Here is a 13912-nt window from a genome sequence, read left to right on the forward strand (position 1 = left end):
CTTTGGATCTTCCTTGTTTATGGTGGGCCATTGCTGGGTGCTGAACTAGGTTCTCAATATGTTACCACCAATAAACACAACAATAAACAGTCGGATGTTACAAATCTCCTACAGACGAAGAATTTAAGGCTCTGAGAAAACCCAGAGCATACAACTAGTTCACGGTGAAGTCAGGCTTCAAACCCAGCTCAGGGGAGGAAGACCTGTCTCTTGGACTTGATAGTTCGAAAAAAATGACTTTTTTTTGTTCTTGCCAGTGCAGATATACTGTTTCAAAATCTATAGCATTTAAACTCAAGTTTAAGGCCTTGTGTCTGGTTAAAACAGCGACTGCCGGGACTTCTGGGCAAAGTGTGCAGCCTCCTGGGCTCAGAAACACATGGACATGTACTCAGATGCAGTATTAGAATTCACAGCTGCTGACTTAGAATCTCTCTGTATGACACAATCTGAGAACCACTGGGCTGTGCCTTACCCTGGTCTAGTTGACAGAGCGGATTGAGGGCCCAGCGATAGGAAATCCTAAATCCAGTTCCTGAAGACCTCATCATTCCCATACCATGAAGGAACCTCCACTCTTTTCTGAACCCATATAACCCAAACAAGGATTTATCCTAGAAGACCATTCCTTTCCAAGCACCTGCTATGTATTAGCAGGCTGCTGCTCTCTTACATGTGTGCCTGTCTACTGGTCTGTTATTATTATTGTCGATCTTTCTACGATCTTTCTATAGCTACTTACCAACCTAGGTGTATAATAATGGCCAATATGTACTGACTTTTTATTATGTACCAGGTATTATTCCCAGTATTTGACCTATGTTTACTCAATCTTTACAAGAACTCTGTGAGAAAGGATGAACATCATCCTTATTTTGTAGATGGGAAAACTGTGGCACAGAGAAATCAAGGAACTTGCCCAAGTTGACGTAATCTGAGACTCGAACCCAGGCAAACGTTAGCTTCAGAGCCCGTTTTATTATCTACCTGCCGCACTGGCTCTGGCTTATCCACCTCTCTCTGAAAACTGTTCAATTTTAGAACATTTTTATTTGAGCACAAAACTTATGAAAAAAGTTAAAAATAATTTTGTTATGGACCTCTTGGTGTTTGTTCTTTTTTTAAAGAAAGTATATAATTAATTTTTCAATAAGTCATTGCATTGTGACAAAAGAAGAGCTATATAACTTTACCCAGAACCCAGAATTCTGAACAAGCAGTCCATGTCATCCTCAAGCTCCCCCTATTGCTATAAAACATTTCATATTCAAGATTTGCTTATTATCTATTTCCTTTACTTCATAGCCATGAGCTAAGGATGTCAGGGTCCCAAAGCTTTTACAAGGAATGGAAAACTGAGGCAGAACAGCTAAATGAGTGGTCAGAGCACAGGACATAACCATGTGCAGAGACATGACTGAAACCTTAGCTTCTGTGGCTGGGCCAGGCCATGTCTCCACAAGGCGAGGATACACTGCTTTGGGGATGATTTGATTTCCTCTCCCGGGGGCGTGGTGCTGGTCATCTTCTCGGCATTGGGGAACTGGGTCAGCAGCCTCAGGCTGAAGTCTTCTCGCCTCTCATACTCCTTCCCCCGGTAGATGAAGATTTTGTTCTGCAGATCAGAGACAGCAAGGGGAGTGATTATGTGTGAAGAGTGAAGAGGCAACTAGAGATCCTGGTGCTGAGGAAGCTACGGGCCTCCCTAGCACAGCTGGCTGAAGTGCATTCCACCAGCAAGTTCTCACCAGATATCTACCCTGCAGCAACCATCACATCTGGCAAGAGTTCACGTTTTACTGGGGGAGCTAAGTCACAGGCATAAAGCTGCCTCCACAGTGCTTCTCACAATGTGGCCCCATGACCACAGCTGGTCTGCAAACAGTCTGCACTGATCCACAAGGAAATGAGCTTGTGCCCTAGTACAGGATCCACAATGTCACCAGGCACGCTGTGGAACGTAGCTGATTTTTTTTCATAGCAAGACCTTCTCAATGAAGGAAGGTAGTGCACTGATTCATGTGCAAGCCGTCCTCTTATCATGATCTGGCTGTGGACCAGCACTTTGAATGTCACTGACTTAGAGAACAACAAAGTGTGAAGAGAGTGAACACAACAAATCTCCGTTAACAGAGAACAGAAATAATTTATAGCAGTCCCCAGGCAATCCTGAAAGTCACTGTGGATGGCAATACCAAAGGCTCACAGAATCTAACTGCACCAAATCCTATTCTCTCCATCTCAATCTACATTCTCTTTATGTTTAATAAAATTAATAAAATTGGATTTTTTTTTAAGAAAGAGATTTCCTAGGCTCCAGGCATGGGTGTAATCTGACTCCTTGCTGCAGCTGTCCATGCGAGTTTAAATGCAGCCATGTTTCGAAGGTTCCTACTCATCTGATGCTGCTCAGATGAGTGCTCAGATTTGGCAGCCCATACATGATCCATTTTTAACTAAACCTTGGGACCATATTGTCTTCGAAAATGTTTTTTAAAAAATTCCTTGTCTACTCATGTAACAAATATGTATTGGACAAGCAGTGGATTTGCTAAGACACTAGGGATATAATGTTGACCCTACTCTCAAAAAACACCTTCTGGGGGACAGAAACAGAAAACCAGGAAGTATGACATTTTATATCATGCAAGTAGCATGAAGGCGCTATACCTCCTAGGATTAATACTGATGGCAGTAAAAATTGCCACATCTTCTGGAATGGACCCTGACGTTTTTCCAAGCTGGAAAAGATTTATGTGACTAATCCATGCCTTATGAAATTTGATCATTCGGGCAAAGCTGCAGTAGGTAAGGAAGCAGAGTATATGGCAGCACTGAATGTAAGATGTGGACAGCAATGTGAAGGGAACAGACAAGCATGAGGTCAGCACAGACCAGCATGGCCTGAAAGAGAGGGCTTCAAGGAAGACCCAGGATTGACCAGGCCCAGATAGAGGGAGAGTGTAAGAAGAGGGAAAGAGAAGGGGTGGTCAACCAGCAGGGCAAGGGAAAAGGATGGGGCCACCGAGCAGAAAGTCTGGAATGGAGCTAGAAGAAAGTAAGTGGATGAACCAGAACACTGGAAGGCAGGCTTCAGTTCCCACAGTCCAGGGAACTCACTGGAGGTTCTGGCAGGAGGGAGCGACGTGATGAAAGCAGTAGTGTAACAGCCTCAGCGGGTAGTGGGGTGTGTTGCCAACCATTGGAATCCTGGGCAGGCCTGAGTGGGAGAAGGAGAAGCTGCAGGATCTGGAGTCTGACCCTGGTGTCTGGTGAAGGGCAAAGAAGATGGGGGGGGGGGCAGATCACCGAGGATTCTGAGGTGGCTGGCCCTGGAGCAGGAAGGGCAGTGGTGCCGCTGCCAGAAGCAGGGGAGGAGGAGGCCTGGCTGGGGCGGGCTGGTGGTGGTGGTGGTAGGAGGTGAAGAGGAAGACGCAGTTTTAGATATTCTAAATATCTAAATTTGGCAAAATGATCCACAACACAGAAGGGCATGTAGGCTACATCATCCCGAGGATTTTACATGCTTCCGTGCACTCTGACAACACAGGACACCCACAAACCACGTTACAGTTTATAAAGCACACTGGTACGCTATTCATTCCGAAGCAGCCCTGTGACGTGGGCAGTATTTCTCTAACTTACACAGCAGAGAACTTGGAAGTTTCAGGATTTGGTTAAAATCATACAGTCACCCAGCAGATGATGGAGACCCCACTCTCTCAACCTGAAAATCTAATCTTTGCACTGAATTGGTGGTGTCTCCAGCTCATGTCCTTTAGCTCATGTGACACAGCAATCTCTCTCTCTCTTTCACACACACACACACACACACACACACACACACACACACACTCGGCCAGCAGGCGCCACAGCCTTATCGGGACTGGCCCACCGAGACTGACAGCCAATTTCAGACTAGAACCCACTACAAGGCTCCTTTCCAGACCCTCTCCTCTTGGTGGTCCATTCTCTTTCCCTGCACTATCCCATCCAACCTTGAATAAGCCACCAACTTCATCTCCAGTCTGGAAACTGAGTTCTGGGTCCGTTGTACCAAATTGTTGACTCTCATCTTTTGGATGTTCCAAATGCACCTCACACCAAGGATGGTCCAAGCCAGACTTACATGAAGAATGTATAAAGATCTGAAAGGCCATCTGTGACTGGGAACCAAGCCACCTACCCATCCTTCCCTACTTGCCCTCTTGTTCACAATCCTCCAACCTCTTGGCTTTTGCACCTGGCACCACATCTCAACTCTTAATGGTCACCTAGCTTATTCCCTCACTTCTTCCAAATTTTTGTTCAGATGTCATTTTCTTACTGATATCTTCCATTCACTCTACTTAAAGTTGCAACTCCACCCCCATCACCTGCCTCTCTCTTCACCTGCCCCGACATTTTCTCCATGATACTTATGGAGTGTCTACACGGGGTGTGGCACTGTTCTAGGCTATCAGATGTGCTAAATGTTTCACTTACTTTTTGTGTGTCTCCAAACTAGAATATAAATTCCATAATTTCAAGGATTTGGGTTGTTTGGGACTGTGCCCCCAGCCTATAAAACAGCAAGGCCCAGAGTAAGAGTTCAATAAATATATAAATATTTATTCAGTGAATGGACTCTATTCTTTTCTAGTCTTGCTGTCTTAGTGGATGGCTCCACAGTCCTTCCAGTTATGCAGCCAGAAACCTAGAAATCATTCTTTTTTTTTTTTCCTAGAAATCATTCTTGTCACCTCCCTCCTTCCTCACCCACATGTCCCAACAATAATCATCAAATGCCATTACTCTGTCATTCTAAATCTTTCCATTTTTCTCTAAAGCCACTTCCTAAGGACGACCTGCCTTCCCTTCCTTCTCTCAACATCTGCAATAGTCTCTAGTGGCTATCTATATACATCCAACCACTGTCCGTACCAGCCAGATGATGACCTTGCCAGCACACAGAATCCAAAATGAGGAGAATCCCTCCTGCTTTTGGGATGCTGACAAAACAGCCAGGGCAACCCCACGGCCCCGCCATAGGTGCTCTCCCCACAGCCCGTGCTGCAACTCCCCGCACACCCTACTGCCTTTGGTCCCGCACTGGTCTCTCATTCCTGGGCACTGCCGTGCTCTTGTTGGCCACTTCCTCTGCCTGGAAGGCTTTTTTCCTACCACCTTTATCTCTGTAACTCCAAGCTTGCCTTTCAAATTGCAGCCAAAGCAGAAATTCCCTGGGAAGTCTTTCCTGACTCTTAAAAAAACTTCAGGCATAATTTACATATAGTAAGATCTACCCTCTTTAGTGTAAAATTCTGTGACTTTTGACAAACATAACCATGATCATAATCAAAATACAGAACAGTTTCACCACCCAAAAATTTCCCCATGCCTCTGAAACCCAACCCTCACCCACAAATACAAAATGATGATGCCTCTTGTCTCTACCTCTACTGTAAATGTTGGTTTGGCCAGATGCCATAGAAATAAAATCCAAGTATGTAGACTTTATGATCTAAGTTCTTTTACTTGGCACAATGCATCAGAGACTCATCCACATGCTTGTGTACCAGGAGTTTATTCCTTTTTATTACAGTGTAGAATTCCATTGTTTGGCTATCCCACAGTTTGTTTATTCCTTCACCAATTGAGGGACATGTGAGTTGTATCCAGTGTTTGGTTGATTATAAATAATGGTGCTATAGACAATCATGTGCAATTTTTTTTCGTGTGAACATAAGTTTTTATGTTACTTGGGTAAATACTCCCTGGTTAACCAAGTCTTATAACCTAGAATACCCATCTTGGTCAGTTTCAATTTCCATTCATTTGTGTGACTATTAACATTACACTCATGAGGCTGTAAGTTCCACGAGAGTAAGGACCATATCTGATTATTATCTGCCTTGTATGTGCCTGGCACACAGTAGGTGCTCAGTAAATAGTTACTGAATGAATGAGTTTCCTCCTCATTGAGCACTATGAGAAATGTAAAGTGCTTTCTTTCTCACTTTTTCTTAAATCAGCGGAAGGAAAGTGGATAATGTGTTTAAATACAGCCAGCTCTACAGAGGCTTCCTTTGTGAGTGCGGGGGAGTGAGGGGTAGGAGGGAATAAGATTTTGGTTTTTAGATTTTAAAATCGGTATCACATAAGAAAATTTTGAGAAGGAAGAAAACACATGGTCCTTCTCACTATTACAACACCTGTTTTTATTTTTGTGAAACTTTCGTAGTCTTGTCCTCGGGATATTTGCTTTCAAACTGGCTCTGGCTGGAAATAAAATAAACAACTAAATACATCAATCCACACTTTTCCCCAGCCTGAGCTGTAGCAGCAGACCAGTGGAGGGGATGGTTCTGTTTTTCCCTTTTTCATTCCACCTGGGAAAAGTCATTTTACAAAAAAGCTGCCAGAAACCCCAAGGCTGGGGGTGTGGGGTGAAGAGGCCGGCCACTCAGGAAGTGGTTTCCCTCTCCGACCTCCCACAGTGAGAACTCAGGCCTCCAGCTGCTAACACACAAGGTCCATCTGGAAAAGAGATGAAGACCCTCCCTCCTTCGGACTGCATGGCTTAATGGCTTGGAGGACCACCCTGAGGTTTCTTACCCGGAGGAAAGAAGGAAAGCCCTGTCCGTAGTATCCAACAGCAAAGTATTCAGGTTGAGGCCTCATTGCTTTAATGATGTTCTCATAAAATGAGGCTCTTTTTTTCTGGAAAACAAAATAAGACATTCCACAGGGAGGTTACAAGGGCACCACGGAGGGGTGGGGAAGATCAGACTATTTGCTTTGTTGTTTCCCATGGGCCAACACACAAATGAAAAGTCTTAGGAAATTATCTTGTAGGCCAAAAAGTTATCCCTTTCTGGGATGGAAGAGTTTGGACCTGGGCCCGTGAATGAGCCTCAGAGGGTCTGGCAATCTCTGACGTTGCCTGTGGGAAGATGCTCGCCTTTGCGTTCCTCTGTGGAGGGAGGCCGTGTGGTGTGTAGCTATCACCCGCTTCCTGAAGAGGGTTCAGTACCCCCAAAAGGTTAAAAAGCCCTCTCTGAGATTCACAGAGGGTGGCTGCACTTAAACAGAGACGTGAGAAAAGAAGATAAAGAACTTTTTGGTTCACACAGGTGGTTTAGATAAAAGTCCTTGGCTCAGCAACAAGTGCCCAGAAGGTGGTGGTGATGTTCTGTTTTTCAGTATCTGGTCCCAGCCCTAGCTTTAATCCTTCCCAGGGGAACAGGTTTCCCAGCCAGGGCTGAGGGCAAGCCTTAAAGAAAGAAAAATAGGTAGCCAGACCTGGGGTCTCTGGGGCATGTCCCTAGGCCCCCCTAGGTCCCACGACTGTATTACATACTTTATTTAGGTGAAGGTTTCTAGCACAATATTTTTGTAGCAGGGTAACGTGTTCTATCACTAACAGCTCCATTTAGTTCATGAAATTTAAAGTGATTTTTGTGTGTATGTAGCAGAAGATGGTACAACACACCAGCAAGTTCTTTTCAAAGTTACCTTGACAACTCTCCCCTCAAATAAACTACGCTTGACCCTTGAACAACAGGTGTTTAAAATGTATGAATCCACTTACATGCAGATATTTTTGATACATACAGTATAGTACTGGGAACATTTTTTTCTTCCTTTCAATTTTCTTAACATTTCTCTCTAGCTTACTTTATTGTAAGGACATAGCATATAATACATATACAAGGTATGTATTGATCAATTGTCCATGTTATCAATAAGGCTTCTAGTCAATAATAGGCTATCAGTAGTTCAGTTTGAGGGGAGTCAAAGTTATAGCGGATTTTCAACGGTTGGTGGGGGGATTGGCACCCCTAAGCTCCCCACCCCACATTGTTCAAAGGTCAACCGTTATTACTACATAACAATGGGTGACCTGACGTTTTGCGATTCTGTTACTAAAAATTATCAAATGCAATGTGTGCTGGCCCACCACTGGACATTTTTAGAGGGTTATTTTTGTTTTGCTATATGGTTTTTAAATAGTTGACTTGTGCCAATGGCCAGGACTAACACATAAGTTCATGGAACTGTAAAAGTATAGCACCCTAGTGACATTTTGGGAGGAGGGAGGCAAAATCTGAGAATCAAGATCCAGCAGAAGCATTTTACAACTTAGCAAAATGTGCACAAGGGAGGAAAAAAAAGCAAACCCCCCCCCAAAAAAAAAAAACAAAAACACATGCACAAAAAAGCAAAACTCCCCAAAGCTCAAAGGTTAGCAGTTCATTCATTCAGCAGACCCTAAGGATGTGAACCACAAACAAGTAATTTTGATGAACAGAAGATGTCAGAAAATATTTGAAATATGTATAGTGTTCACAGAAGGCAGAGTAACTGAGAGGGTAAGGGGGAGATGGGTCAGGAACATGGAGGGTCCCTACCCTAGAGAAACAAAAGGCACCGAGAAGGGAGAAAGGTCTATAGGCAAGGATCTGGAGCCCTTTAGCACAGATAATCTGGAGGAATAATGATAACACCTTTTGGACCTCATCTTTTTTTTTTTCATTTTTCTTTTAAGGTTTACTTTTCCATTGTAAACAACATTGTTTATCTTGACTTTCTCAAACGTACAAAAACATTTTCACAAACACAAATTTTAGTATGCCTGTTGGCACTTGACGCATTCTGACCCGGACTCACCAGAAGGTTGCCAAGGCCCTCGTAGTCAAATACTTTGCTCTCATATGTCTCAGCCAATTCTTTGCTCAGCTTGATGGCCTTCTCCCACATCTTTGGAAAAAGAAAAGTAGGGTTATGAGTGGTGAACAAAGTAGTCACTGATCTGTGAAAGCCATGGGAGAGCCTCTGACAATGACTAAGGACTCGGGTGGGTTGAGTTTCTGCAGATATTCTCACCACGCCTCACCTCCTGGATCAATGAAACCTTTTCTTCTGACATGATAAAGCTACTGTATCTTGGCTGCTTTGCCAGGGGCATCTTCTGTAATTCTGTTTGCAAGAACATGAAGAATGCTATGTGTCCCAAACAAAGCAATACTGCATTTAAAGGGCAAAGCATTAAGACCACTGAGAGCGGAGAGGAACCAGTTGCAAAGCCTGGGTTCTGAGAGCATGAAAGTCTTGTTGGAGGGGAAAGGAAGTTGGTGTTGGCTCTAGTGCTGGCTCTGGGGTGTGTGTGTGTTTTGTGTGCATGTGTGCTTTGAATCAGATTGTTTGGGAGGAGGGGAAAAATGGAAGAAAGGCTAACTATTCTGTTGTCTAGAACTTAGTAAACTGTTTCTCCAATTTTGAGGGTTAATTCCCTACTTCTGACCAAACTACCTACTTCGTCAAACAGAGTTTTAAGAAAAATGCCTTAGAGTACTTGTGACCATGTAAGTTATGGCCTACTTCACATATTTGGTATCTGAGCCAAATAATAACACAGCATCTGATAATTTCCTACTTGATTCTTATTAACCAGGTGCTGTGTTCCATTGTTTCTGACTGCTGAAAGAACGTATGCGCAGTTCATATACAGTTGTAAAACATTTTTAAATTAAGTTTTTTAAAATCAACATTTGCCAAATTTGCCCCCTTTGCAATTTTAGGGCCTGGATCTCTGAAAAGGCTCTGAAATGTGCCATATGGAAATCATTCCAGATTGATTGGGCCTGGAGCAGGAAGCCCATCAACAGTATCAAAAAAGTCAAGTTCTCTCATTTCCCCAAATACTAGTTATGCCAGTTAACAGGGCAACAGCCTGGCACACAGCTTCTCAAAGTGTGGTCCCTGGTCTCTGGGAGTCTCCAAGAGACCTCATGGGGTCCATAAGGTCAAAATTATCATCTTAGTAATAATAATATCATTTGCCTTTCTCAATCCTCATTCTCTCATACAGTGGGGTTTTCCACAAGCTACAGAACATGTAATACCACAGTAGGCTGTAGAAGCAGATACGAGAATTCTGCCGTCTCCTACTAAGCCAGACGCTAAAGAGATGTGTTGCAAACATGTCAAACAAGGTCACTCATATCACTAATTTTTTTGGAAAATATAGTAATTTTTTAATAAATACGATTATATTAATAGTGAAAAGTTTGTTGTTAACAAATAAGTAAATACTTATGATTTTCTGTCTAATTTCTAAGTATACTCTTAGTATCAATAGATGTAATCCATGTGAAAACAAGCTCTTTGGGATCCTTGATAATTTTTAAGAGGGAAAAGGGGTGCAGAGACCAAAGAGTTTGAGCAAATATACTTGCTCTCTGGGCCTCAAGTTTTTCATTTGTGAAAAAGATATATCTACCTAATAGGGCTTTAGGGTGAATTAAACTGGGGAAAAAAAGTCTGGAAATTACCCCAAACAGTAACTAGCACTAAATAGATGGTAACTATTTTATCATGATGATTATCTGCCTTTTTTTAAAAATTAATTTTTGTTTCAAGTTTTTATTTAAATTCGTTAGTTAACATTTATTTTTAGAAGTAGAATGTAGTGATTCATTATTTACATATAACACCCAGTGCTGGGATCCCTGGGTGGCGCAGCGGTTTAGCGCCTGCCTTTGGCCCAGGGCGCGATCCTGGAGACCCAGGATCGAATCCCACGTCGGGCTCCCGGTGCATGGAGCCTGCTTCTCCCTCTGCCTGTGTCTCTGCCTCTCTCTCTCTCTGTGACTATCATAAGTAAATAAAAAAAAAAAAATAATAACACCCAGTGCTCATCATATCACGTGCCCTCCTTAATGCCCATCACCCAGTTACCCCATCCCCCCACCTCCCCTCTAGCAACCCTCTGTTCTCGATAGTTAAGAGTCTGTTTTATGGTTTGCCTCTTTCTTTTTTTTCTCCTATGTTCACCTATTTTGTTTCTTAAATTCCGCATATAAGTGAAATCATGATGGTTATTTGTCTTTCTCTGACTTATTGTGCTGAGCATAATACACTCTAGCTCCATCCTGTCATTGCAAATGGTAAGGTTTCATTTATCCATTGCAGATACATACCACATCTTCTTTATCCATTCATCAGTTGGGAGACATCTGCACTTTTTCCACAACTTGGCTATTGTTGATAATTCTGCTATAAACACTAGGGGAGCGTGTACCCTTTTGAATCACTACATTTCTATCTTTTGGATAAATACCTAGTAGTGCAATTGCTGTGTCATAGGGTAGTTCTATTTTTAACTTTTTGAGGAACCTTTATACTGTTTTTCCAGAGTGGCTGCAGCAGTTTGCATTCCCACCAACATGCAAGAGGGTTCCCCTTTCTCCACATCCTCACCAACATCTGTCGTTTCCTGTGTTGTGAATTTTAGCCATTCTGACAGATGTGAAGTGATACCTCATTGTAGTTTTGATTTGTATTTCCCTGCTGATGAGTGATGCTGAGCATCTTTTCATGTGTCTGTTGGCCATCTGGAAGTCTTCTTTGGAAAAATGTCTATTCATGTCTTCTGCCCATTTCTTAACTGGATTATTTGTTTTCTGTGTGTTGAGCTTGGTAAGTTCTTTATAGATTTTAGATACTAACCTTTTATCAGATGCGTCATTTGCAAATATCCTTTCACATTCCAAAGGTTGCCTTGGCTTATTTATTTATTTAACCAATAGGTTCTACTACTAAATCAGGAATAGTGGGTGGAGGCAGCAGTCTGTAAGAACTTTCCAGGCCTCTGATACAGTCAAATCTAGGATCTGTTTTGTTTTGATAGCATGCGGGATTTTTCTTCCTCCCCCTCCCCCTTCTGTATTTTTTCCCCATTTTAAAAGCCTTTCAGCTAGATATGCTTTGTCCAGTTGATCAGAGACTCAATACCTTCCTGCTTAGTTCACATGTTTATCTTTATGAGAGCCCCTGGGCAATTATGTTGCTTGTTACCTATGGTGCTAGGCAAGTGGTGGCCTGGGGGTGGGATGTGTACCAGGTGCGGGCCAACAATCTCTAGAGAATACACTGAAAATGATGGTCCTAGCTCCTGGCATTCAGCAATATTAGAAAGGTAAATTACGGTTATGGAAAGAGGGGCCCTGGGCTCCACTGGGCTAAGTGTCCTCAACATAACTGATTTTTACTGACTTCTTTACCTTAATTTATCTATCCATCTGCTCTCCCATTAAAAATAACAGAATTCAGGCAGCCCCGGTAGCTTAGCAGTTTAGCACTGCCTTCAGCCTAGGCTCTGATCCTGGAACCCGGGATCCAGTCTCATGTCGGGCTCCCTGCATGGAGCCTGCTTCTCCCTCTGCCTGTGTCTCTGCCTCTCTCTCTCTCTCTCTCTGTCTCTCATAAATAAATAAAATTTTAAAAAATAGACAAAATAAATAAAAATAACAGAATTCAAAGAAACACATGGGAATAATAAAAAGTCATGAGTCATTGTTCTAAAATCAAGAATTTGATCTTTGTCCCAAGTTTCTGGGAGGGAGCTTCTAAACCCCAGGAATTTTTCCAGTGAAGGGAGTGTCTTTGTTGTTTCTGATGGGCCCCTCAGACCACACCTGAGCTGATACTAAAAAGATGACTCACAGTGGGTCCCTAGATAGTCTCAGAATGGGGGCTGGCCTTGCCAGAACTGTAGTCTGTAGTCCGTGGGATTAGAAGATTGGGGCCTTGAGCAGCATGTATCAGCTGGATCTTCAGGGAGTAAAAGGCTTCTGGAGACTGAGTTCTTCACTCATGCAGCCAAAGATTCAACCAATGAAACCTTCAAATGGAACCCCCCCAAAAAAATGCACAGAGGCTCAGGTGAGATTCTTAATGGTGGACACATCAATTTGCTGGGAGGGTGACGTGCCCTGAATCCACAGGGAGAGGGCACAGAAGCTCTGCATCTGGAATGCTCCTAGACCCTCCCCTGTGTATTTCTGCAATAGGTTGGTTCTGATTTGTGTCCTTGAAGATAAAACTGTGATTGTAAGCATGACATCTTTCCAAGTTTTGTTAGTCGTCCCAGCATATTATCAAATTTGAAGGGTTCAGAGGACACCCTCCCCCAATTTATCATTAACTGGCGATACATGTGGGTGGCCCAGAGACCCCTGAACTGTGGCTGGTGTCTGAAGTGGGGGCTGTCTTACTAGGGACTATTTGCTTAACCTGAGGGATCTATGCTGTGGGTAGTTAGCATCAGAACTGCACTGTGAGGGGCACCTGCGTGGCTCTGTCCATTATGCATCTGTCTTCGGTTTGGGTCATGATCTCAGGGTCCTGGGACAGAGCCCCATGTTGGGCTCTCTGCTCAGTGGGGAGCCCGCTTCTCCCTAGCCCTCTGTCCAGTCCCCTGCTTGTGCATGAACATGCGCTCTCTGTCAAATAAATAAAATCTTTAAAACAAAACAAAACAAAACAAAACAAAACTGCGATATTGCAGTCAATGTCTTACTTCCCCCAACATGAAAACAAACAAATGAACACTCACTTTGCCTTTGTCAAAGTATGATATGATTTCTTGATACAGCTTCTCTTTAAGCTCTTGCTGGGTATAGACATAGTAACTGTCCCTCTGAAGCAAATGGGGTACGCAGGGTTTATCAGACCACTGAAAAACAAAGGGAACAAAAGAAATTAATGTAATGCACTGATTAATTAAATGAATTAACCAAAGGCAGTCAATGTAGCAACTGTTCGGCCAATAAAAGTTCACAGACATATTTGTATATGTTTTTGATTCGGCCACATTATTTAGATTATTTGTTAAACAAAAAAGTTGCCCCCCTACCACAAGACACATGTCAGCTCCAAAACAAGTGTCATGCCAAACGGGCAACCACTGGAGGCATCCCTGTGAAAAATCAGGAATGAGGTGAGGTTGCCAATCAGCATAACTGCTGTTCACCGAAGGTATCACTCAGGCAACGGGATGAAAGGAAAAAAAAAAAGAAGTATAAAAATGGGAAGGAAGGGGTAAAACTACAAGCGTGTGCAAACACAGACTGTATTCTTCACAATC

General features: G+C 43.0%; 1 protein-coding gene across 3 annotated transcripts in view; it reads right to left on the bottom strand.

Annotated features, from left to right (window-relative positions):
- Positions 1-13912, bottom strand: part of DOCK5 (dedicator of cytokinesis 5) — a 211708-nt gene that overhangs the window by 23680 nt on the left and 174116 nt on the right. For all 3 annotated transcript variants that reach the window (XM_077868808.1, XM_077868807.1, XM_077868809.1), the window contains exons 38-41: positions 13382-13501; positions 8653-8742; positions 6598-6702; positions 1474-1615 (exon numbers count right to left, since the gene is read on the bottom strand). In XM_077868808.1, coding sequence (XP_077724934.1) covers positions 1474-1615; positions 6598-6702; positions 8653-8742; positions 13382-13501 — 457 coding nt within the window. The remainder of the gene's footprint in view (positions 1-1473; positions 1616-6597; positions 6703-8652; positions 8743-13381; positions 13502-13912) is intronic.

The sequence above is a fragment of the Canis aureus genome, chromosome 24 (genome assembly GCF_053574225.1).
Source record: "Canis aureus isolate CA01 chromosome 24, VMU_Caureus_v.1.0, whole genome shotgun sequence".
In the NCBI taxonomy this organism is placed as follows: Eukaryota; Metazoa; Chordata; class Mammalia; order Carnivora; family Canidae; genus Canis; species Canis aureus.